General features: G+C 36.3%; 1 protein-coding gene across 1 annotated transcript in view; it reads right to left on the bottom strand.

The window, feature by feature from the left end:
• CNOT1 (CCR4-NOT transcription complex subunit 1) overlaps nt 1-26616 on the bottom strand; it is a 96268-nt gene that overhangs the window by 54555 nt on the left and 15097 nt on the right. Inside the window, exons 2-12 of the mRNA XM_001362989.5 lie at nt 24929-25203; nt 9956-10063; nt 8804-8902; nt 8335-8403; nt 8195-8249; nt 6925-7128; nt 4092-4260; nt 2683-2809; nt 2448-2558; nt 637-807; nt 68-195 (exon numbers count right to left, since the gene is read on the bottom strand). Coding sequence (XP_001363026.2) covers nt 68-195; nt 637-807; nt 2448-2558; nt 2683-2809; nt 4092-4260; nt 6925-7128; nt 8195-8249; nt 8335-8403; nt 8804-8902; nt 9956-10063; nt 24929-25030 — 1343 coding nt within the window. The 5' untranslated portion in view covers nt 25031-25203. The remainder of the gene's footprint in view (nt 1-67; nt 196-636; nt 808-2447; nt 2559-2682; nt 2810-4091; nt 4261-6924; nt 7129-8194; nt 8250-8334; nt 8404-8803; nt 8903-9955; nt 10064-24928; nt 25204-26616) is intronic.

The raw sequence follows: 26616 nt of genomic DNA, 5'->3' as shown, positions 1-26616 counted from the left end.
GTAAAAGTTAATCATTTCAAAAGAGAGAGATCCAATTCCCATTACAGGAAAGTAAGTTAAGATTTACCATGTGGCTATTTCTCGATTGTCATCCTCTGGTGGTGCTTTGAGGATATCAGTGGCAACTGTATGACAGGGATAGTCAGCAAAACAGAAGATCTCTGGATTTATCAGTGAATGCTGAATGAAGGAGAGCTAGAAAAAGAAAAAATACAAACTTTATTATATTTTAAGACTTCCTGATTGTACTACTGCTCCAAATTTAAGATACCTTTTACATAAAAAAAGCATTCAAAAGTATAAGAAACTAGAGAAATGTGGGTCTCTCCAGACCCTCTTCATATTCACACAAATCCCAAAGCTTCAAAACCCAAAAAGAAGCATTGCAGTTATTTGCCATTAGGATTCTTAGGCAAATAGCTAGACAGCTGTATCCATACTGAGTATGCATGCATTTAAACTGAAGTGATATGTAAGTGTTATCATTTTTTAAATTTTGTTTTGTTTTTAAGTAAATCAAATTTATTTCTAATTTACTACAAGAAATCGGGTAATATAGGCATATGGTAGTTCTATGCATCAGTTATATGTGATTGTTGCCTCCCCTTGTAAAATCTAATTATGTAGTAGGCTTACCTGGCCCTCTGCATGTTTCCAAGGCCTATAAATAAGGTCCACTGGGAAGACTTCCAGTCCTAGACCTCTCTGAATGCCATACACCACGTGCTGAAGTCCTTTGCTGTCACGAATTTGAAATCCAGGGTGGTCTAATTCATAAGTTACTTCCTTGAAATTCAAACTTGGGTTCTAAAACCAGGAGGGAAAAATATAAATAAATAAGCCTACTGAATAACTTACTACCATATAAAATTAAAGTTAGGGAAAATCTGTGGGTTCTTTCTTTAAAATAGTAACATTAAAACAGAAAAGAGAATTTAATCTAAAGAGAGACTAAAGCAGGGAACCCTTATCTTTAGCAGAAGATATTTTCAAAATTACTGGCACAAGCTATAGAAAAGTTGTGACTCTCCAATTCACAGTTCCTACTTATGTGCTTTACCCATCCTCCATTCTCTTTATCAAAATTTTACTTTAAATCTAAGCAGAAAAAATATGAGAATGAAAAAATTCAACATCTGTCACAACTAACCATATCACAAAGTTCAAAAACAGACCAATGGTGAAAATGATAGTGTTGAAGGAATATTCCATACAAGCTATATTACCTAATTTGTCTAACCAAAGACTGACACTAAAGTAAATGTATGTTATCAAGTGGAATTAAATGTTTACATTAACAAATAGAAGGATCTGAGGAGTAATTAATCTTTTTTTTTTTTAAACAAAAAATCAAGTACAAATTCTCTATGGGAAACTGGGCTTTTCCACATCACTATTTTTCTCTACTAGGTAGCACAATAGATGGAATGCCAGGCCTCGTCTCAGACATTTACTTCATTTTACTCATCTGTAAATGAGCTGAAAAAGGAATGGCAATCCATGCTAATATATCTGCCAAGAAAATCCTAAATGGGGTCATGAAGTCAAACATATTTAAAAAAGACTCAATAACATTTTTCTTCATCTCAATTTATAAGAAATTACAAGCTACTAACTGCTACCAAGATAAAAATGAAAGACTTGTTTGATGATTTTAAGAAATAAGCTTAAAAGCTGGCCAACAGATACATACCATAATGAAGACAAAGGAACAGAGATAAGAAACTACTTTAAATGTAAATCTAAATTAAGACATAACCTAAGACTATCATCATGGGCTTTTTTCACACCAAGAACCCAAAATAAATAAATAAATAAATGAATAAATGAACGCCTTTCTATATTTCAATATTTCCTTTCAACTATACTTGAGATATCATTAAGTTTGGGTCCTAAGTAGGATAAGTCTGTGGCTAACCTAATGTTAGGAGAAGTTGAAGTACAGATTTTTATTAACTTTAGTTATTATCCTTGAGAAACTCCACCAATATCCTCAATTATCCACAAAAGGTCATTTATTAAATTGGCAATTATTTTCAATTTCAATATCTTTACCCTTGAAAATTCAATCTTTTCTTCAGAGGATTCCTTTGAAGACTTTCCTAGGTGACTTCTATTTCTTCCTATTCCTCTTTCCTAGCATTATCTTCTAGTGCTCAATAAGTCTGCAAAGGTCCATAATACTGAAGAGATCACTGATATAAAAATTGCCTTTGACAGCATATTTCCACAAACTTATTCCATTATTTATAGTGCTATTTATTCTATCACCAACTTTTTTTCTATATTTATTTGCTAGAGGAATGTAGTAAAGATGTGAAAAGGCAAGTTTTCCTTGAGAATGAATACTGCTGGAGTACTCCAACCAAGCAGCTTACCCCCTGACATTTCTTCCCTTGGGAATCTACTTAAAGCAACACTTAAAAGCACAATGGCTACAAACTCACCAACTCTTTGAGAACATCAATCAAGACTTCGACATTCCAGGTATGGGCCTGAGCGCCATCACTTTTATCTTTTCCATCACTCCATATTCCACTTCCAGGAGCTGAGATAGCCTAAAAAAGGATAATTTGTCATTAGCAAACTGATACAGAAGAAATGGTTAGCAAGAATAATCAATAATAATACAACAGGAGTATTATGAGTCATTTGGTAAAATAGTTGGCCTCTGACACTCACTTGTAATGGAATGCCATCTGTTAACCCTGAATGAGTCCGAGCCATCATTCCCAAAACCCTGGCAACCTGAGCAGCTGTGACTTCTCGAACACCAAACTGCATGATTATATTGCGACATTCTTCAACACTAAAAAGAAAAACATTAACTTTAAAACAAGATACTATACTAAAGAAATGAACCAACCAATAAACATTTAATCACCTACTTTTTGTAAGGCTCAAGACTAAGCACTGGGGATACAAAGAAAGGTAAAGGACAATCCCTATACTCAACAGGCTCAATGTACTCATTCTAACCACAAAGCTTTCCAGTTAACTTTGTAATAGTCAAATTAATGTAAAAGTATGACAATATTGGGGTGTCTGTGTACACAGCTTAGGTAATGTAGCCTGCTCTGAATTATTTTAGAATTGTTTGACCTGGAGTACAAAATCTTCTTAACTAACCACTAACATTTAAGTCATTGTGGGCAGAAAGGCATGCTGATGAACTGCTGTTGGCAGCCTAAAAAAAAGGCAATTTGAAATCATGGAAACTGCTTAACATGCTCATAACTTCTAACCTAAAGGTTTCATTGCTAAGTCTATGCCTGAATGAAGGTGGTCATAAATATTAAAAAGAAAAAAAAGGCAAATGTCCATAGATTCAGGAATGCTAAATAACTTAGGGTAGGTCCACGAATGTCCTATAACATTATTATGCTGGGGGGCAGCTGTCAGGGTAGGGGAAAGAACACCAAGGGGTAGAGTCTGGAAGACCTAAATCCAAATCCAGCCTCAACATTGTGTGACCTCTTAACTTAACCTCAGTTTCATCACTTGCCAAATGGGGATAATACCTCCCTTGGCTGCTGTGAGGATCTAATGAGATAATGACTATAAAGCACTTAGCAAGTGCCTGACACATAGTAGACCCTACATAAATATTAGTTATTATTATTATAAGAATACAAAGAAGCAAGGGAAATCCTATATAAACCAACACAAAGTGAATAAACAGAGAACGAAAAAAATAGCATGCTGAATAAAACTATGCAAAGAGAAACTACCGTGTAACATTTACAACTGGATGTTGGCAATTGATAACCAAGTTTGGCACCAAAAAAGAAAGAGAAGACTCCTCCTCCCTCCCTTTCTTTGCAGAGATGGAGTTAAGACTCTGGATATGGAATAACACAAATGTTAGATTTTTTTCAATAGTTGGTTTTGCTGAAAAAATTCCCCCTCTTTTATTTTGTCTCTCTAGACTAGAAAGGGATATACCCAGAAATATAAAAGATATCAGTGGTTTGGTTTTTAATACAATCTAAGTAAAGACAGAGGTGGTGAAATATATAATACCAGGAATACATTTCAGAAATTTATACTGGAATTTGTAGGTAATTTTAAAAAATGCTATTATTACAAACCTTGCACAGAAGCCATAGCCTACTTCTTGCATGAAGTCTGCCAGAGAGCTCTCCATCATGGTTTTAGCTATCCCTCCAGAATCAGGCAGGATCCTGTCCATTAGAATGTCCCGTTTTTCAGAGTAAAGTAGTGGTGCAAGCACCACAGGACAACGTTCCTGGGGAAAATCTGTTCAAGAAGAGGAATGGTTAACAATTAATAGTAATAATAGTAAAAAATAGTAGTTAGTACACATATACCAGCTGTCTATATAATAAATATAATATCTACCAGCACTGTCCTAGGTACTTTACAAATGCTGTCATTTGATCCTCACAACAATCCTGTGTGGTATTATTTGATCCCCATTTGCATAGTTGAGGAAACTTGAAGCACACAGGAGTTAAGTGATTTGCACAGGATCACAGAGTAAAGTGCCTGAAGCTAGAGTTGAACCCAGGTTTTTCAGATTCGAAGCCCAACATTCTCTTCACTAGATATCTTAGACAACCACTCTGGTAGTCATATATTAAGCAAGGGGGCAGCTAAGTGGCTCAGTAGATTGGGAACTAGACCTAGAGATGGGAGGTCCTGGGTTCAAACCTGGCCTCAGCTACTTCCCAGCTATGTGACCCTGAGCTTAACCCCCATTGCCTAGCCCATACTACTCTTCTGCCTTGAAACAAATACATAGTTATGATTCTAAGACAAGAAGGTAAGAGGATTGTTTTTTGTTTGTTTTTTAAATTATGCTACTTTCTACTTTACCAAAGACTTGGCTCTTATCATTCACAGTCAAAGCAAGCTGTCCTGATAAATCCTAGGATGAAATTATTGAGCTCATTTTAATATCCAATTTCCTGTTCTCCATGCTTCATGTCACTCATGAAACTCTTAAAAACCACTTATGTTATGGACCATGTTTTTATTCAGCCATTTAAGCCATATCCCCATTTGGGGTTTTCTTGACAAAGATACCAGAGTAGTTTGCCATTTCCTCCTCCAACTCATTTGACAGATGAAACTGAGGCAAACAGGCTGAAGTGACTTGCCCAAGATCACAAAGCTAGAAAGTGTCCGGAGGCCAGATTTGAACCCAGGAAAATGAGTCTTCCTGTCTAGAGGCCCAGCACCATATCTACTGCACCACTCAGCCACCCCTTACTATATACCAAAGACTCTTATTAAGCACATATACATAATCCTCATGTTTCTACTTTGGAAAAGATGACTCTCGGTAATAGAACATAGCCATTGGAATCAAAAGTATAAAGAAGGGGGGGGGGGCTGCTTTCAAAGAGTATATGTTCTAATGGGGGAAGAGAACAGATAAATACAAAATAAAGTAGTATATGGAGATTAATATCAGAAAAGAAGGTACTAGCAACTAGCAGACCTAGAAAAGGTTTCCTGCAAAGGCAGGATTTGAAATGAGTATTGAAGGGATAATAGGTAAAGCTGAGGAGGGAGAGTATTCCAGAAATGGGAGACAAGTGACATAAAATGGGAAATGGATCAGCATATGAGGAACAAGTAGGTTACATAACTGGATTGGATTGTTGGATACACAGAATAGAGTCTACGAAGAGTGGAAAAAAGAAGGAGCTGGGTCATAAAGAGAACTTTAAATGCCAAATAAAAAAGCTTCTATTTGAACCTGAAGGTAATAGGGAGTACTGGGATATATATAATAGGGAAGTGATATGGTCAGGCCTCTGCCATAAGAAAACCACTTTGGTAGTTGGATAGGTGGATTGGAATAAAGAAAAGACTTAAGGCTGGGAGACCAATTACTATTCCAATATCCTAGATGAGGTGGCTCTGAGCAAAGAGAAGACATGATATTGTCAAACTAGCAATGAAAAAATCTGACAATAGATTGCATGTGTGGAGATGAGAGTGAGGAACTGAGGATGACCATAAGATTGCAATGCAAGTCTATCTATGTTAATGGGACAATGGTAATATCCTTGAAATTACTATGAAAGTTCAGAAAGGACCCAGTTGGGAAAGAAAGATAACTTTTGTTTGTAGTACTGTAGCCAACAGCATTTTTTAAAAGAACTTTCATATTCATTTGATTAAAAATGACTAATCAGTGTCAGTTTGTTAACAATCAGAATAAGATATAATTTGGTTTTCCTCATAAGACACATCAACCAATTTCCAATTCAAGAGCTGGCTTGAATGCTCCTATTCACTTTCTTTAACTGAAATGAGATAATGCAACTCAAAGCTGAGCCCACAAGCCCAGGAAGACACAAAGGCTGTTATCAATAGCTATGCCCATTACCAAGAGGCCCCTTTTCCAAAGAGAAGCATTCTGAGACTTACAACTATTACTTTCAAGTTTCAAATATTCTACACCTAGGACAAAAGCAAAACATGAGGGGAGCGGTAGCACTGATGCAACACTCTCAACTGTTCTCCCATTCGGCTTTTAGAACAGATTTGTTGGGTCTTCACTAGAGCTGCTTCCAAAGTTCACACTAAGCACTTTTCTTAAATCTATTTAAAATCCTTTGTAGCGGTTTCCTTATTCACTCTTATCCTAAAAGAGTTAAGGGAGTATGAATTACAGTTCTAACACAGAATTTATTAGATTATTTAACCTTGTCTCCTTTCCAAGTAAAAGATCCCAGAATGGGAATCACAAAATAGTTGAAAGAAGATAAAACACGATCAAGATTTTCCAGCACAAAATGCTCTGCAATGCTTTTAGCAGGAAGTTTAACAAGAGCAGAACGGTTAATGAATGTCTCCCCTCTGTAGAATCCACCTCCTAAATAAAAATACAAGCTATTTTTAATGAGCTAAAATAAAGTTGTCTACCAGACAGGTAAAAGTTCTTACCTCTACGCAGTGTCTTAAGAAAAGCGTCTATCTGTTCCTGTCCAACCCCAAAAGCTCCCTTCTGCCCAAAAAGGAGATGGGAGAGGAGGAGGTGCAGGACCTCTATGGCGATGTCTTGGAAGCCACCTTCTTGATTCCCACTGACGTCTGCGTCAATGTAAGAGCGCAGAAGATCTGGGAGCTTCTGTTTGACAAATTGGGCAGCTAAAAGGAAAAAACAAAAATAAGTTGTCATTTCTGTGCCATAAAAAAACAAACTAGACCCCTTCATAACCCATTGCTTTTCCCCTCCCTCTCATGAACCCACACTTTCTTTATTTTCTTTTTGCCCAACTCCAACATCACTTCAGGCCAGATCAAGCCTGACACTAGCACAGAACTAGACCAGACGCCCACCCCACTCTAAAATGAAGTTACATTAAAATGTCTGTGGACACTCAGGACTTGGTCACCAATACTTTCTTTAAAGGTCCCAATCCCCTCCACACATAAACACTGTAAGCTAAAACATGGAAAGGAAAAGGAAGGTTACTATGAGATATATCACTAGTTGGCTGGTTGAGTTAAATTCTTTTTCTTTAAGAAAATAGTTGGCAGAGTGGATAGAGGGCTGGGCTTGGAATCAGGAAGACTGAGGTAGAGATTTACTTGCTGTCAGTTTACTCGTCTGTAAAAAGTGGATAACAACCCCACCTCCCTCCCAGGGTTGTTGTGCAGACAGATCTAATGAGGCAATAATTGTAAATTGCTTAGCACAGTGCCTGATATGCAGTAAGCACTAGAAAGATGTTCACTATGAAAAGGGACAGTTTCCTGAAGGGTTGGGGTAGGTAATACCTGGGAATGACTGATGTAAAAACAAAAAAAGGAAATCAATTAAACAGTGTTCTAACTTGTTAAAAGTCATGGTCGGGATTTTCAAAATCTACAAGCACTAAATGTAAGAAGCTATCGAACAAGTTTAAAGAAAATTATCAAAGAAACATGGCTCCAAGGAATCAGCAAGGCCATGTACTCATGGATTTACTAAATCATCATTCCAGATTTTCTATAGCCTGACTTTCTTTCAAAGTATGGAAATAACCAGGGTTATCACAAGGCAGTTAGTGGCAATTGGGTAAATATTTATTATTTCAACATCCAATAGGCAACCAAAATGAGACAGAAAATAAAACATCTGGTCCCCAGGGTCCATGTAAACTCTATTTTACTTTTAAAGGGTTGCAATTCTAACTTCACTAAAGCATTCTAAAAACCTTACTCAACTTACCAAAACCTCGCAGATCTGAGCTGGAAGAATTCAAGAGAGCAAGACCAAAAATTACCTAAAACAAGAAGATGAGATTACAGTAAAAAATCTTGATATGCTAATTCCAATTTAATTTACCTCCACATTACCAAATTACCTACCTCTTGAACCTTGCTTAACTTGAGAACTTTACTCAGCTGGGCAAATAAGTGGGGTGAAGGCTTTAGACTCTGAAACCAATGAAATTATAATACATGAATGATTTTATTAAGTTTTCTAAAACTTCTACCTATTCCTTAATCTGGATATCAATGAAGATAAGCAAAACAATTCTATAGAGGGCCTGCTCACAACAACATATACTAGAACCCATAATTATGAGCTAGCATCAATCATCCTTAATTTTCAAAGTATTTTCTTCCCCCAAAAGCTATGAAGATTGAAAGTTGAGCAGATGACCCCTAAGATCCTGTATCACTTCGTTTTAAAAACAGTACAATGCTAATATTAGCATTATAATATTTACTGAGATCTTTACAAAATAAACTAGAATATCTGAGGAAGACACAATGGCTCTTCTGAAAAATTTAATATCCAGTTCAAGGGATAAAAATTTTAAGGAATACAAACCTTCTGATAGTGCAATGGATTATCAATGGCATAGGACAGCGTCGAGATAAAATTTGGCTTTGTAATCAGTGATGCACACTCCTGAATCAGAAACTGAGTCTAAAAAAAGAACAATTGGTAACTATTTAAATCATTATTCAAATGTATAATCTGAGCATCAGTTTTTTAAAATAAAGGGTATGTAAATACATAAATCTATTGAAATACTTTTCCCTCATTACTTAAAGCAACTTTAAAAAAAACAATACTGGTTCTAAGCAAATGAGCAAACACCTTTTCTTTCTTTAAAAAAACAAACCAAAACCCTTACCCTTACCTTTCATCTTAGAATCAATACTGTGTACTGGTTCCAAGGCAGAAGAGCAGTAAAGGGTAGGCAATGAGGGTGAAGTGACTTGTCCAGTGTCACCCAGCTAGGAAGTATCTAAGGTCAAATTTGAAACCAGGACCTCCAATCTCTAAGCTTGGCTCTCAATCCAATGAGCCACCTAGCTGACCCCTAAACTCTTTTTTTCTCTTAATACAATATGAAGGACTTTGAGCTTAATTTTGCATATGTCCTACATAAGTCACTTTGTCCCAACAGATATTCTTTGTTAAAAGGGAAGCTTCTATTTCGAATGGACTGAAAAGGCATCAGTGAAACTTCTAAAAATGCAAGTCTTTAATTATGTAAGTATAATGTTTACAACCAATAGAACTGCCACTATGTCCACATTAAGCAAAAAGATATTCCCAATAACCCTTCTAAATTCTCTCCTTTCCTCCCTTTAGCAGGGCATTCCCTTTGTCCTTCACAAGAGGGGCTACTGCTTCCTAATTTCTGATGGGAGAAAGGGGATGGAAGAAATGTCCTATCTCCTTTAGCATGATCCCAGTAGCACCTACTCCACTTTCAGGAGAAAAAAGCCCCATACTTCCCCTGAACTAGGTCCAGGATCTTTGAAACCTTTATACCTGAGATAGCATCACTTTAGTCACTAACACCATTGTCTTGGAGCTATATGAACTCCATCAATCCCTTCCCAGATATTAAAGATTATCTTCAGAGGATTTAATTGATGTGTCACTGTCACTAAATAATTTATGCCCAAAAAGAAAATCATGTGGTTAAAAATATATATACACAATTCAATTATATGCAAAAAGTACCTGATGAAAATCTTTGCCGCTACTTTTACCATCGCCACTGAAATCCACATGAGAAAATAGGCAGCGTAATAAATGCCTATCTGCCTCCGGGCCGTGTCGATTCACAATCTGAAGAAACCAATGAATATATATCTTCATTGAGAAAAGGAAAACCCAAGTCATCAACAATTCTGAATCTACAATAAGATGCCCACTTACAGAAGAAGCTGAGATTTGGGCTCTATTAACTTTATAAATAATGAAATCTATATTATGATTGCTCACAAAAGGAAAGATAAGCTAGTGATTTTAATAATAAGCATGCAATTTTAATATTTTAATCGGCAGGTATAACACAATTACTCTAATCTTGAAAGTACAGAAAACTTTAAAACCAGCAATATTTCACACAGACCATGTTTAAATAATATCAAAATTCTTCTAAATTTGGCTAAATTACTTACATCTTCCCAACTCTGTCCCCTGTTCTAACATTTTTACTTGTCTACCTCAAAAAGGGCAGGGGGTAGGAGGTTATATGGAAGGGGGATCCCTCAGGGGATAGACAGTCAAGCCTGGAATTACTAAGACCTGAGTTCAAAAGTAGCCTCAGACACTTATTAGCTATGTGACCCTTTCTGGGCAAGTCACTTAACTATCTGTCTCAGATTCCTCTTGTAAAATGAATTTAAGAAGGAAATAGTAAATCACTCAAGTATCTGCCAAGAAAAGTCCAAATGGACTCACTAAGAGTCAAACAGGTCTGAAACTGAACAATAAATTATTTTTTAAAAGCTGTTGGTCCAAATGTAGTAGTTTAAAAAGGAATCTAAAAGCATTTACTATGTGTCAAGCACTAGCCAAAATTTAGGGGATACACAGAGAAAAAGTGAAACAGTCTTCTCTCAAGAGACTAAAATCTCATACTCTAACTGGAAGAGACCACACATAAAAGGAAGTTTGGCTGTGGGGTCCAAAGGGTGCAGTCCTGAGGCAAAAGTCAAAGTTAAGATATATTCAGTTTGCATTTGTGAATCAGATGGTAGTGTCCAGGGTCAGAAGAGGGGAGAGATATGAAAGATGTTAAAGCCAAAATAACCTCAGATATTTCATCCATTCTACGGAAAACAATCGTTGATTCGGAAGAGCTAGGATAGAGTGCTGAGTCTGAAAGGCAGAAGACTCATCTTTCTGAGTTCAAATTTGACCTCAGACATTTACTAACTGGATGACTCTTATTAGCTGTGAAGGTCTGGGGGAGGGAGGGAGAGAGGAAGGGAGAGAGAAAAGAGTTGTTGAATTTCATCTCATCTCAGCCATCTGAGCAGCCAAGCAGCCCTAAAAGGTGCTGAGAAGCTGGAAGGCCAGAGAAGAGAAAGGAAAAAAAAGTAAAGGAGGAGTACCTCTAAAGCTACTAGAACCTGGGCAACTTAAAAAGTTTTTCCTTCAAATTTTCAGCTGTTTTAACCCAAGGTCAAGAGAATCTTACATTAAATTTTAATGTTCAAAAATCTCCCAAGTCAACTTTTATCAAGAAGCAGGTTTGGAGGGACCAAGACACATCTATTTATTCAAAGAATTTGGACTGGAAGGAGTCCAAAGTCAAGAGGATAGTACTGACTGTCAACTGGCAAAACAGGACAAGCTGCATGCATACAAATTAGTTGTCATTTCCCCATGCCACACCTGAAATGGTTTTTGACTCCTGCAACCTCTATGCAAAACTCACTCTACCCATTAAATGAATGTCTCATTTTCTACTTCCCTTCAAAGCAATCTAGCCTAATAATAATTTAATGAGAAGTGAGTAGCAATCTAGACCATTCTCAACACACAAGAAATATTTCATATTACAGAAGTTTCTTCTGACAGTCAGGTCTAAATTACAATACAAAAATATCCAAAAAAACAAAACAAAACAAAACAACAAAAAAGGAAAATAACACAGGAAATTTTAAAATTTAAACCAATTCTAGTTTCCAAGGTCAACAAGTCACCAAAACAAGGCTGGACACTTCTTGTCTCTTCCATCAACTTAGTAAAACAAAAGAGTTGGCTATTTTTGCCTTCTAGCAATCAATTCACTTTTATTACTCCTAGCCTCCAAATCTCCTACTCTTTACTATGGAAATTGTGACAAAGTTAGATAGTGATGGCTCTATAAAACATGGGGACTGAAAATTCAAGTTCAGCTAGTTTATACTATTCAAGTTAGTTGAAAAGATCCATAACAACTATTTCTTGATTCCTTCAGTTTCCTCAGAAAGATGAGTCAATCTCTGATTCATGGGAAAAACAATGTATTTTGAGTCAAATTACCTGAGTTCTGCAACTAACTACTTGACTGTGAGCCTCTCAGTCTCCTCATTGGTAAAATGAGAGGGCTGAAAAACCCAACTTCAAAATCAGCCTCAACCACTTACTAGCTATATGACCCTGAGTGGGTCACTTAACCATGTTTGTTTCAGTTTCCTCATCTGTAAAACAAACAGAAGGAAACGGCAAATCATTCTAGTATCTTTGTCAAGAAAACTCCAAATGGGATCATGAAGAGTCTGAAATGACTGAACAACCACAAAGTTCCTCCTACCTCTAACTCTACAATCTTATGAACTAATACTTATTAGTTGTATCTTAAGACAAATTTTTACCTCACTGGGTCACACTGCATTTCTAAAAAGGGAAAATAATTGAACATTGATATCAATCTCACTGTTATAATGAGCAAAGAGTTTTTAAAAACCTAAAAACCAAAAAATATAACCATGAGTTTATTTATCATTACATTATTTTGGAATAGGAGAAAGGGAACATCTAATCATACAGCACAATAAAGCAATCTTCAAAGGAAATGTAAAAAATTGAAGAGATTATAAGGAGAGAAAAAAGTCAATCTTAACTGTTCATATATTAGCAATTGACAAGTGCATAGTAGTTTGAACTACAAAAAGACACCACTAGTATTTCAGTCATTCATAGCTTTAAGAAGTACTATAAAACAGGGACAACAACAAGCTGTAAAAGAGTCAGCTAGGTGATAAATTGGTTAATGCTTGACTTGCAATCAGGAAGACTCAAGTTTAATCCTGAATCAGTATATGACAAATCACTTAAATAAATAAATAAATGAATGAATAAATAAACAAACAAACAAACAAACAAACAAATAAATAAAAATTTCAATGTCCTTTGCTGGTTGACTTTTTGTGTATCCCAATGCCCTATTCTGGGCCCCTTCTCTTTTCAGTTTATATATGATGTCATTTGATGATCTCATCCACTCCTTCTCTAGGCAAATGATTCCTATTATCTATATACCCAGCCTTAGTCTCCCTCCCTCCTAAATTACAACCTTCAAACTACCTCTTGACATATCAAACTGAGTATCCCGCTAGACCTTGCAAATGTAACATGTACAAACCCTCCCAATTTCTTTCCTACTACTTGAGTGCCACCATTTTCTCAGTCACCTAGGCCATCAGCCTCAGTATCATACTTGACTCCACAAATTCAATCCATTGCCAAATCCTGTGATTTTTACCTTTATAATACTATATATAGTATATACATGTAGAGACACATGCATTATACTTGTATATATTATAAGCATGTATCTTTTACACATATGTATCTACCCTTCTCTCCACTCATATAACCATCATCCTAAGTTGTGGCCCTCACCACTCTTTATCTACACCATTGTCAGAATCTTCTAATTTAGTTCCCCTTTCACAAGTCTCTCCTTATTCCAATCTATATGCATCCAGCTGTGAAAGAAACTTTCCTAAACCACAGGTACGCCCAATAAGCCCCAGTGGCTCTCATATCAAATATCAAATTTTGTTTGGCTTTTGCAGCTCTTCCCAACCCAGCCCTTTTCCAGGCTTCTTACACTTATAGGACCAGACCTTCAATAGACTCTATGATCTAGCTTTCAGTTCTTCCTATGCCACACTTCATTTGCCTTTGCACTGCCTGGCCCTCAGGTCTACAAGATTCTCCCTTCTCACCACTTCAGTTTCTTAGCCTTCCCCTTTGCTCCCTGCCCACCCTCCCTTGAGGGAAGGACCTTTTCTGCCTTCATGCCAGCATAGAGGCTGCAGCAGAATCAATGCTTATGAAATGTTTCATCCACTATACAAAAATACAATACTATAAAAACAAGTTCCATTTACAGCTACTCTAACATGTGAATGAATTTAAGTAATTTATACAACAAAACTACAAAAAGGTCAATTAAAAGCCAGAGATTAGAACTGATTCCAAGACACGTTCATATTTCTACCAATTTCTTAATGTGATAATTTCTTTAAAATTACTGAGTACTACTATATGCCAGGATGGATAAAAATCTAAAAATAATTATACTTTTAAAAAACCAACATATATATCATCATGAAATAGAAATTTTAATTTTTAATGTTACTGCATGTGACAATATGTTAAGTAAACTTTGGAAAACTCTTACAACTAGGTTACAACATATATATTATTTCTTGCTAATTCCCTCAACAACTTGGCAGTTCCAATGTTAATTCTTAATTGCTGAAATGTTTGGACATTTGTTTCATACTAGAGAGAGAACTAGTCTCACCACCAGAAAGAACCACATTCAAGTCCCCTCCTCAATAACACATATACTGCTTATGCTCTGGGCTAGTAGTATCAAACTCAAATAGAAGCTCACTAAATCCAATGTTAAGATGCTTGTGGGCCACATATTGACTTAGAAAACCATATATTAACATTCTCTGTTTTACAACATTTTAATTGATTTTCTCAAATATTTCCCCCCAATTACATTTTAATCAGTTCCAGCTTTTGTAGAGAAGGCATCAATTTGAATTGTTAAAGGGAATTGTCTTACCTGAAGAGTACTTTATATTCATGGGGGAGAAAAAACAGGGTCCAAATCTCCAACCCTAAATACAATTAGTAATTCTGCCCTGACCCAAAAGTTACTATTCCATAAATGTTTATCAAAAAATTTTGAAAATCAAAGCAACGAACTGGTCAAAGTCCCTTAATTTCTTCTATTCATCTGGATTATGGAACTGATAACTCGATTTTATTGAAAGTATCTATATAAATGAACTGGTTCAACCATTCTGGAGGGCAATTTGGAACTATGCCCAAAGGGCTATAAAATTGGGCATACCTTTTGACCCAGAAATACCAGTGCTAGCTCTGTCCCAGAGAGATCAAAGAAAAGGGGAACTTATATGAACAAAAATATTTATAGCAGGTCTTCTTGTGGTGGCAAAGAACTAGAAACTGAGGACATATTCTTAATAGGAGAAAGGTTGAACAAGTTGTGACATATGACTATGATAGCACACTACTGTACTATAAGAAAGAAATCAGCAGGATGCTTTTAGAAAAAGCTGGGTAGTCTTACATTAACTGATGCAAAGTCAAGTGAGTGGAACCAAGAGAGCATTGTACACAGCAATAGCAATATTGTACTATGATCAACTGTGAATGACTTAGCTATTCTCAGCAATACAACGATCCAAGACAATTCCAAAAGACTGATGAAAAATACTATCAACCTCCAGAGAAAGGTCTGAAGGGAGTCTAAATACAGATCAAAGCATATCTTTTTTTTTTAACCCTTACCTTCCATCTTGGAATTAATATAATGTATTGGTTCCAAGGCAGAAGAATGGTAAGGGCTAGGCAATGGGGGTCAAGTGGCTTGCCCAGGGTCACACAGCTGGGAAGAGTCTGAGGCCAAATTTGAACCTAGGACCTCCCATCTTTAGGCCTGGCTCTCAATTCACTGAGCTACCCAGCTGCCCTTTCAATGCATACTTTTTAAACTTTATTTTTCTTGGGCTTTTAGGTAGTTGTTCTATTCTTTTGTAACATGGCTAATATGAACATGTTTTGCATGACTACAAATACATAATATATATCAAATTGCTTGCCATCTCAAGATAGAGAGGTAGAGAATTTCAAAATAAAAATTAAAAAAAAAAAGAATTTAAAAACTGTTTTACAAGTAATTTAAAAAAAAATAAAATAATAAATAATAAAGGAAATTACCTGATTCATTATAAAACTAGAAATCATTTGCAAAGTGTAGGCACCATTAAATACAAATAAGTATGCAATTAAAAGAAATTAGCAGTATGTATCCTGAACATTTTATACCAAATACAGATTTTAACTAGTTGGTACAGACACACACACACTCTTAATGTTTAGTTTTTTAAGTCTGAATATGTGTGTTCAGGGAGAAGTATTTAGGCTGACATTTTAACTTAACCAATATAATGATGCACACTAGTGGGAATTGCTGCTTGAAATAATAGTTGTGCAGAACACCTATTTAGACACACTTCTAGGTTATTTGAGGTAGGACTTTGCCCTTACATCTTCTTGACTCCAGGGCCAGCCTTCTGTCCAATACAACATCCTTACTCTTTTGGAGTACATTTGGAGGATATTAAAGGAAGCCTAGAGTCTAAGGACTCCTCACCAAAGGGAGAGACTGGTATATCAGTCCTATTGATATTATTTATGGAGATTTTATTTTGACGGTTGTCTTAAGTGTAGAAAATATAGCACCCAAACATTCAGAAGTAAGCTGCTAACTTGGAGATGATTCATTTCCCACTGACATGTGTTTCAATTTTTTTTTTTTTAAATAAGGGTTTTTAAATTATTTTCTGCCATACCCATAAAACCTAGAGAGAAATGTTAGAATAAATCACTCATTTATAGAAAATACTCATGGTTAGTGAGGTTTTTTTTCTTTTTTAAGTTTAAAATTAGCTCTCTGAAAAGTCTGGCTTTGAGAAATGTGAGGATTCTGTTATTTTAAATTCATTATTTTCCTAGAGCTTATTTACAACTTAATCCATAAAAAAAGACTGCACAACCTATCCCAAAAGACTTTTCTTCCCAATAAAGGGGGTTACCCCAGTATGCTAAAAGCCTTTATCCTTTTCTCCCAATATTGAGAAGTTACCAATGAAAGTCTCTGGCTGACCACCTGCACCTTATTCTTGCCCATGTAATCAGTCCACTTTTCCTCTCAAATAATCCTTGATATCTTTTACAGCTGTTTTTCCTCACTGTTTACAATCTAGCCTTTTAACGCTCACTTCACTACCTACTATATGCTTCTATGGCAATAAGACATTGCTTCAGAAGAATTAACAGGAATATCAATGTCTTATTGCCATAGAGCAAGTGGTTAACTATCAGTAATTTTTAAAAAACAAAATAAAAATGGGTCTTCACTTCATGAGAAGCTTGCTGTCAGTAAAGCAGCCTTGCAATTTCCCCAAATTCACCACTCTCCTACAGCCCTGTGTTGTCTATCTGTACCATATCTCACATAAGGTGTGCAAGTTACTTGGGCCAAGTCATAATTTTGCTATGGTTTCACTGTCTTAAGTGATGATCATGGTGTCTGTATTTCTGACACAGAATGGATTGAACTTGATGACAAAACTAGAATGAGTTGGTTTCCCCATTATTAGTCAATTTTGTTGGTTAAAATGCTGAATACCATGCAATGTTTCACTGTTCTCTTTTGGGATGTATTTTAATTCTCAGTTTTACTCCAGATTTTTGCATTTTTACTGTAAAAATTGTGACAGTGTGAAGTGTGTTCTTACAGAACACACTTCAATGACTTGAGAGAGATTACATTGGCCATTGGTAGGGAGAAGTTAAGTGGCTCAATGATCATTCAAATCCCTTAATGAAGCACAATCAGTCACAGCAAAGTACAAAGTCAAGTGCATCTGAATATATTAAAAAAAACACCCCAAGAACTCAAATTATTGTTGCAAACAGCTAATTAATCCTCAGAAAACAAGCAAAGCCCCTTGGAGGTTATCTGGCCTCTTAAGTCATTAATGCTGATGCCTTTACAACACAAGCAAAGGCTTCTTGTAGTTAGAAGAACCAAACTAGAATACTGAAGGTTGGAAAGAAAATGATTTTTACTAATGAAACCCTGTTTTTCATTCAAGGCATTGTCAGAAGTCTAGTGGTGTATTGAGATCTAGATATCACCAGATTATTAAAAAATGTTTGGGATTTTATTTTTTTAAACTTTCAGTGGACTGGAATCTTGTCCCCCCCTGAGGGAAATGATAAAATTCTGATAAATATAGCAATATATTATAAAGCTGACTTGTTGCAGAATTATAGAAGTTCCCAAATGGTGAGGAAATACTGCAATATGACCTGGTCACAGGTCCCAAATAGTTAAGAAAGTTAAAATAAGAAATGAAGTCAAAGCATGCTTCAATGGCCATGAAAACTCAACTTGTTTAAATATCAATCAAAACCTTATGGGCTACATAATCAAAGTTAGACTTGGGGAAAAGTGAACTAGTCAAAGTATGCTTAACTTCAAATATGCCTAGGATGGTTTCATGACAAAAAACTAAAGAATGTATCAAAAATCTAATTCAATTCAAGTGAAAAATTTCAATTGCTCAATTCAATGCCAAATACAAATTGCCAATTTGGGGATTCAAAGGATCTTGGTTGTTCTCTCACATTTATTACCTGTGACTTCGTTTGAGTCACTTAACTTTTTTCAGAGCCTAATTCCTCATCTATATGTAAGGGAAGCTAAATAAGATACTGGAGTCCTTCCCAGTTTTAAATAAATCATGTCATCCAGTCCAATTCCCTCATTTCTCAGATAAGGAAACTGACCCCTGGAGGCTCCTTACCCAAAGACACTTAAGTAATGAATGTCAGAGATGGGATTCGAACCCAGGTCTGTTTCCAGCACGGAGCCTAGTTTAGAGTCAAAGGACCCAAGTTATATTCCTGACTCTGCCACTCATTACTTATGCAGCCTTGGAAAGTCCCTAACCTCTCTAGGCCTCAGTTTTCATATCTCTAAAATGAAATCGAAATAGATGCTCCCTTCTAGTTGCAGTTCTAGTATCCTACAGTTTTTCAGGACCTACACTTACCCTGCAAACTTATGGTAACTTCCAAATCACTAGGGGATGAGTATTTCACTGAAGTCATACAGTGAATCCATGTATTATTCCTAATAAGATGCACTAAAGTGCTGTTCACATTTTACTAGATATTCTTGGTCACAAGCAAGTAATACAGGCAACATTAGAATATGGACACATTGTTCTACCATTAGACACTCACTCTCATTCACATTAATAAAGAACACTCCTTACCAGCTTCCACTTACCAATAAGTTGGCAGAATTTGATTTTACCACTACAAGTACAAACCATTAAACATGATATATACCTCCCAAAAGTCTTCCATTCACCCTAAAAAAATTGATGTAGCAAGTTAAAGCAATTTGATGAAGCTTGGCATCTTACATGAAGATTTAAAAGAGATGGCAGCCCAGAAACATACTTATAAAATTATTCATGGAAAATGGAACCCAGTTCAAAACTGTTGGGGGAAGAGGGAGATTTCCTATTTATTTTGGATAGTTTAGTTTTTCAAAGAGCTTAGAAAGAATAGCAATCCTTTGTTCTCTTAATCATTTAAGCCCCTTCTGTTAGTAGAAAAACTGCACTCTCGTTTATCTTTTTTTTTTTAACTCTTACTTTTGGTCTTAGAATCAATAATCTGTATTGGTTCCAGGGGCAGAAGAGTGGTTCCTAGGCAATGGGTCCAAGTGACTCACCTGGGGCCACATAACTACAAGTGTCTTGAGGCCCAAATTTGAACCTGGGACTTCTCATATCTAGACCTGGCTCTCAATCCACTGAGCCACTTAGCTGCCCCTCTCCCCCCATTTATCCTTTAACCAGTTCTCTTCTTACCATCCTCATGGAGCAACAGAGGATGTCAAGCATATGCTTTGAGTTTATTGGTGAAGTTAGCAAACAGTCTAAGACCATTAAGAGTTCTTTCAGATTCAGTGTCTAAATGACTGCCAAATATAATCTACTCATCTTTACTAGACAATTATCTGACAAAAAAGCTTAGCAGTTATCTCTTTTTTGCCTCCACTCCCATCTGAATAGAAAATGTTATCTTGGGATCACTGTGACCAATTCCACAAAAAAATCTAAAGGTGAGAAAAGTCAAATTGATAAGATATGTTCTGCTTTGAATGAAGAAAAATTATTTATCAAATGTATATTATGTGCCAAGCTCTATAGATAACTTGCCCCAGGTAACTTCAATTTTAAAGGGGGAAGTTAACACACAGGAGGAAGTGGTAACCAGGAGGTGGTATTTTGTTAATCAGTCAATAATCATTAATCACCTACTATGTGTCAGACTTCTTGTGAGGTGTTAGAAAATACAAAGAAAGGCACAAAGTGCACAGTCTTAATGGGAGAGACAACATTCAAACAACTACATGCAAACAAACTATAACAGAATAAACTAGAGATGATCAAGAATGGAAAGCATTAAGGGAGACTGGGAAAAGGTTCCTGGCAAATGATAGAAGATGAGAAGACAGAGATAAGGAAGAAGAATAATTCTGGCACAGAAGGTAGACAATAAATGTCCAGTAGTTGGAAGATGGGAGTGTGTTGTTCAAATAAAAAGGAGACCAGTGTCACTGGATTGCAAAATATGTAGGTAATGATGGGGAGGTGAGAGGAAGAGATGTAAAAAAATTGGAAAGGTAGGGAATAGGGCAAGTTCTGAAGGGCTTTAAATGCCAGATGATAATTTCATATCTGATCTTGCGAGTGATGGAGAGCCAGCCACTGGAGTTCATTGGTGGGGGGTGGGATTAGGAGTTGATTGATATGATCAAGATTTGCCCTTTAGGACTATCACGGACAACTGAGTGCAAGATGGATTGGAGTGGAGAAGAGACAAGGCAGACAGATCCACCAGTAAGCTATTGCAATAGTCTAGGTGTGAGGTGATGGTGGCTTGCACCAAAGTGGAGGCAGCATCAGAGAAAAGGCACATATATGAGAGATGTTTGGAAGATAAAAATCAACAGTTCTTAACAGAGGGAGGGGAGAGTGAAGAGTCAAGATCAATATTTAGGTTGTGAGCCTGGATGATTGGAAAGATGGTGATACTCAAGAGTATAGGGAAGTTAGGAAGAGAGAAGGAACCGATAAAGAGCTCAATTTTGAACAAGAAAGTCAAAGGAATTGTGTCCTTCCAGTTCAACTTCTAGTGCTCTCTCTCTCCCCCTCCCCCCCTTCCTTTCGAAATAGTACCCTCTTTATATAGCACTTTAAAGTTAACAAAACATTTCTTCAAAACAACTCTGTCAGGTTGAGTTGTATTGACATATTTTACAAATAAACAAAATAAGGCAGGAGAGATAAAAATGAGTGTGTTCCTAAACAAAAGACTGATAGCATGAACTATATCATTTACTTCCTATGTAACTGGCTGATGACTAGCCTCAGGGATGTAAGTATTGGCTTGGGAAAAGTTGCTCTAACACTAACAGACAAAAAGTTGAATTAACTGTAAACAAACACCATATACTTCAACTTTCACCATCTATCTTCCTGCCTCCATCATACTTTCTAAGATAGAGAGCTTCAGCAACTCTTCCCAGCTCCAAAAAGGTTGTAAGATAAAACACATGAGAACATTAAGAACTGAGAGTAAGACAAAACAGAAAAGCTACAAGAGAAATTAGTAAAGCCTAGGAAAGTCAAAATTACAAAAGTTCAAAATGAACCAAAGGAAGTTTCAAAAGCTTATCTTGTGGAACAGCTAGGTGGCACAGTCAATAGTTAACCTGGCCAAGAGTAAGGAGGATAGACCCGAGTTCAAATCTGTCCTCTGACACTTCCTAGCTATGTGACCATGGGCAAGTTACTTAATCTCCACTGCCTAGTCCTTATTGCTCTTTTGCCTTGCAATCAATACTTAGTATCCATTCTAAGACAAAAATTAAGGGTTTAAAAAACAACAACAAAACAGTTCTCTTTCTCAGAGCAGATGGGATAATTAAGAGATGAGAGTAAAGGCAGTAAAGTTCTCACCCTTCACTCTGGCCTAGGAAGAACACCCCAAAACAGCTTGTCTGCAGATGACCTCCAAGACCATTTCACTACATACACATGAGAAGGCATCCAGCTGTCCTTAATAAAGTCATGTCATGAAGCCCTGATTACAGTATCCCAGGGGACTGAGCATGAGTGCTGGGCCAATGACCTCTGAAAGACCCTGGGAGACTAGAGAGTTGCTACAGAACTAGGGAAATGTGCAATATAGAGGTCTGTGACCTAGACCAATAAACACGACTTGAATTCCTGACAAAATCCTAATGTGTATAAAATCGATGGTTAGTGAATATCTACAAAAGGAAAGATCACAAAGAGTCAGGAAAAGGTAATGCCAGATTAACCTTGTTTTTTTTTTTGATAAGGTACCTGACTGGTAATCAGAGAAATCCTATAAAGGACTCTAAGGTTTAGAACTAGAAGGAACCCTTAGAGGTCATCTAGTCCAAGAGATTCAGAAAAGTGGAGACTTGCTCAACATCACAGCTAAAAATCAAGAAAACTAGTACCTAAACCCTATAGTTCCAGTCATCCTTTTCAACAGCATGCTGAAATGCCTAGATTCTAGCAAAGCATTTGACAAAGCCTTTCATACAATTCTTCAGGACTAATAGAACCAGGTAGACTTGGAACTCATTGAATAACCAGACCCAAAGAGTAGATAACAATAGCAGCTTATTACTAATAAATTATAAATATTATTAAAATAATAGTTTATTACTATTAAACAATCAATTAAGTTCAATATCAACTTGGATAAAGGCATGGATAGTATGTTTCTCAAAATTAAAGGACACTAAGAGAGATATCTATAATACTATGACTTGCAAAAGCACTTACCTCACAATTATGGGACACAAGAAATATATCAAATATTAACAGAGAAATATATCAAATATTAACCTCTTTCACGAATGGAAAATTTATGATCTGAGATTAAATAACTTGTTCATGATCACATCAATTTGTAAGTGACAAAAATCAGAATTTGAACTCAGATCTTGACTTTAAATCTAGTATTCTATTCCCGAAACTGTAAGGACTCACATGTTCAATGACAGAACCCAGGAAACTCATGTTGGAATTAGAATATTGGACCGAATAAAATCTAATAGCAAAAAAACAAAGTCTGAACTTGGGTTCAAAACAAAAAATAGATTTCTCAACAAAATGGAAATGGTAGACATCAGCTCATCTGAAAACTAAGGATTTTAATCACCTACAAGCTCAAAATGAATCAATTATTGAAATCAAGTCAAAAAACTCAATACTAACTTAGTCTACATGAACAGAAGCATAATGTACAAAATTAAGGAGAGCCAAGTCTCACCATCCTTTGGTCTGTGGTCAGACCACACATTAGGAAGTATATTATTAAGCTAGAGAACATCAAGAAGTCAAAAAGGATGGTTAAAGGGCCTTGTGATCATACAATATCAAAAGCTGTTGAAAGGACTGTGGATATTTAACTGAAGACTACCAGGGGATGTAAGAGCTGTCTTGAAGTACTTCAAGAAAAGGATTAGAATTGCCATCCAAAAGCAGAAAAAGCTGTTGAAAAGTGGTGTAGATTGCTAGATGACCACTTGGATGTGTTATGATGGGGATTCTTTTCATATATTCTGGGTTGCCCAAGAGCTAAATTAGGAACAATTAGTGAGACATAAAGAGATATGTTTAGGTTTAATGTAAGGTAAAACATTCTAATGTTTAGAATAGTTCCAAACAAAATGAGCTACAAGCAAATATATATACCTGATACATACATAAATACACATATCTAGACACACTTATACCCATAGAGGCTTAAAGCAAGACTTGTTTGATAAGATGGAGGAGCAATGCTTATTCATGTATAGGCTAGACTGAATGGTCCTTCCAACTGTGCAATATTGTGATTCCATGAAATCTGAGGCCATGCATTTTTAAAGTATATCTCAATAGCCTCTGAAGATATTGCTCTCTTATGGGACAGTTTAATTATGGATATTTACAATGAAAAATCTGAGTCATGTAACTTAAAAAAAGATCTGCATATACTGTGCATATTAAGGCAGGAAAGTTTTAAGATTTCCAATAAAAAACATTTTGGCACTCAAAGTATGTTTCATTTGCCACTTACATGGAATAACCTCATCCCTTAATACCACATATACAAGGAATTATAATACACTAGTTCAAGAAAATATAGTTCCAACCTGCTCAGCTGCCATGACAAAAATTTAGTTGCAAACAGAATTATGTTAAAATGAAATGAAATCAAAATACTTTCATTAGCAGAACTGTATGGCAGTGAAATCCAATTGAGCTCTAACATGCTATTCAGATTAGCAAAATCTGCAACTGATTTCATCTTTATCTTCTACATCCATAAGTTTCTAAACAAGATGTTCAGACAAATGTCACGTTAAGAGTAATTTTTCCATGATTAAATGCAGATTTTATGCTACAGTTATAGGTGGCTAATACTAATTCTAAGAAATCATATAGCTCAACTTTTTTTCCCCAATCCTATTGTTTTAGCTGGAAACAACCCCCATTACATATGCTGTCAAAGAGCTAGATGATTCTAACAGTCAAAATAACTACCAAAGTCAAGACCTTTCTGTTGTGTCTATAATAATTATATAACAAGTATCAGATATTTTTTGTTAAGGTTTTTAAATGAAGAATAAGACAAGTACAAAAGCCTTAAGTTAGAGAACAAATCTTTAGAAGCTTTGTACCCGAGAAAAACTATTAAAATTTGTATCATGGGATATGGAGGGATCTCCCTTAAAAACAATTTCTAATTTAACATCCACTAAGGGTACCAGCAAGTAAACAGCTATAAAAATCAAAGTTAAGAGGCTGGCCAAAAAGAGATTCAGTCACTGAATTCTCAATCTAGATTGTAAGTAGCAGACTAGAAAAAAGGTTGGCAGGAGTACTCTACAATACATAAGAACAATGAGGTAGCAAACCCCAAAAGCTTTTCAGCTTCCCCTTCATTTGTATGATGGCATACTTTCCTGCAGTCAAGTTTACTCACATGCTGTATTTCCTGCTGGCTGGCTCGGTAGTTTTTCTTGGTTAAATTGTCCACCAGGTAGCTGATTTGAGACAAGGCCAGCGAGAGCGAGTCAAGATTCATTGCTGGTTGGGGCGGAAGCAGGCGGCCGAGCCCGGCGCAAAATCACCATTATTCCCCTTTAGTCACCTCAGAGACAGGTTAATTCTTTCTTGTAATTAGCCTATGTCGGATTTCTGTAGAATTTCTTCAGTTCTTTTTTACCAAAGATCTTATTCTGTTCTGAAACATGGCACCTGAAAAAGATTCAGAATTCCAAATGATACTCAATTCTTTCAAAATAAAAAGTCTATTAAAAAAAAACAAACCTAAAAAAAAAGTCGAGAGGGTATATATTCTACTTCCTGGCTTTCTCCTCTACAGCTGTCAAGCTGTTCCCCCACACCCATTTCCAGCAGTATCAAATTGATCCTTCCAAGAGCATCTACTATTCTGTGACTCATTCACCACCCCTATAAACTGAACCAAAATGCCTTTACTCTGGGCACCACTTCTCTCTATGTATAGAACCCCACTCTTAAAAGAGATACTCTGTAAGGATAGAGACTATTTTCCTTTGTATTTATTTCCTTATAAATTCAGTGGTTGTCACTTAAATGCTACTTAAATTCATAGAGATAAAAGATTCAAAGATGGTGTAGGTACAACTAAAGAAAATAGGAATGAGACCAAATGTTTTAGCTTGCTATTTCAAATCTTGACATTCAAAGAGAATTCATTATTTAAATATCTTCGGAATGGTGGTATGGTGTGGTTTTATAGCATTAAGTACTTTGGAATCAAGCTGAGCTTTAAGCAATTTGAAATGCCACTGAAAAATGGTTATCATTTCTAGTGTTCTATCAAAGTACCACCACTTACCAAGTTTATTGTTTTCTACTATGCTAATAATAAGTAAACTTATTTTTGTTATGATTCATCTGTAATAGGAAAATATTCCAATTTGTTAGTTTTAAAAAAGAGAGACCCAGGGGCAGCTGGGTAGAGCTCAGTAGATTAAGAGCCAGGCCTAGAAGCCCGGGGTCCTAGGTTAATCTGGCCTCAGACATTTCCCAGCTGTGTGACCCTGGGCAAGTCACTTAACCTTCATTGCCTAGCCCTTACCACTCTTCTGCCTTGGAACCAATACTCCGAGAGGGGAGAGGGGAGAGGGGAGAGGGGAGAGGGGAGAGGGGAGAGGGGAGAGAGGGAGAGAGGGAGAGAGGGAGAGAGGGAGGGAGAGAGAGAGAGAGGGAGAGAGAGAGAGAGAGAGAGAGAGAGAGAGAGAGAGAGAGAGAGAGAGAGAGAGAGAGAGAGAGAGAGAGAGAGAGAGAGAGAGAGACCCATTTATTCCACTTTTTCTTAAATCTCTTTTCAACTTTGCAAAATTGATAGCTCATAAATAAAAGAACACACATTAGTTACTACCCAAGAACTTCCTAAGAAAGAGTTATATAATTCTGTTGTTTTGTTGAAAGTTATGTAGGACAGCAAAATACCTATTTGAAAGGCAAGGAAGAACTATTAGAATCACATTCCTTCTAGTCATATAGAAGATATTCAGGAAAACGGCAAAACAGCTCAAAGGAAAGAAAGCTCAGTTTAATTCTAACCACCTGAAGCATCACAGAACTGCCTTCCATTCTACAAGAATTGGCTAGCCACCCCAT

Source organism: Monodelphis domestica, chromosome 1 (genome assembly GCF_027887165.1).
Source record: "Monodelphis domestica isolate mMonDom1 chromosome 1, mMonDom1.pri, whole genome shotgun sequence".
NCBI classification, from domain to species: domain Eukaryota; kingdom Metazoa; phylum Chordata; class Mammalia; order Didelphimorphia; family Didelphidae; genus Monodelphis; species Monodelphis domestica.
The sequence above is the reverse complement of the archived record's forward strand: the minus strand, read 5'-3'. Positions and strand labels throughout refer to the sequence as shown.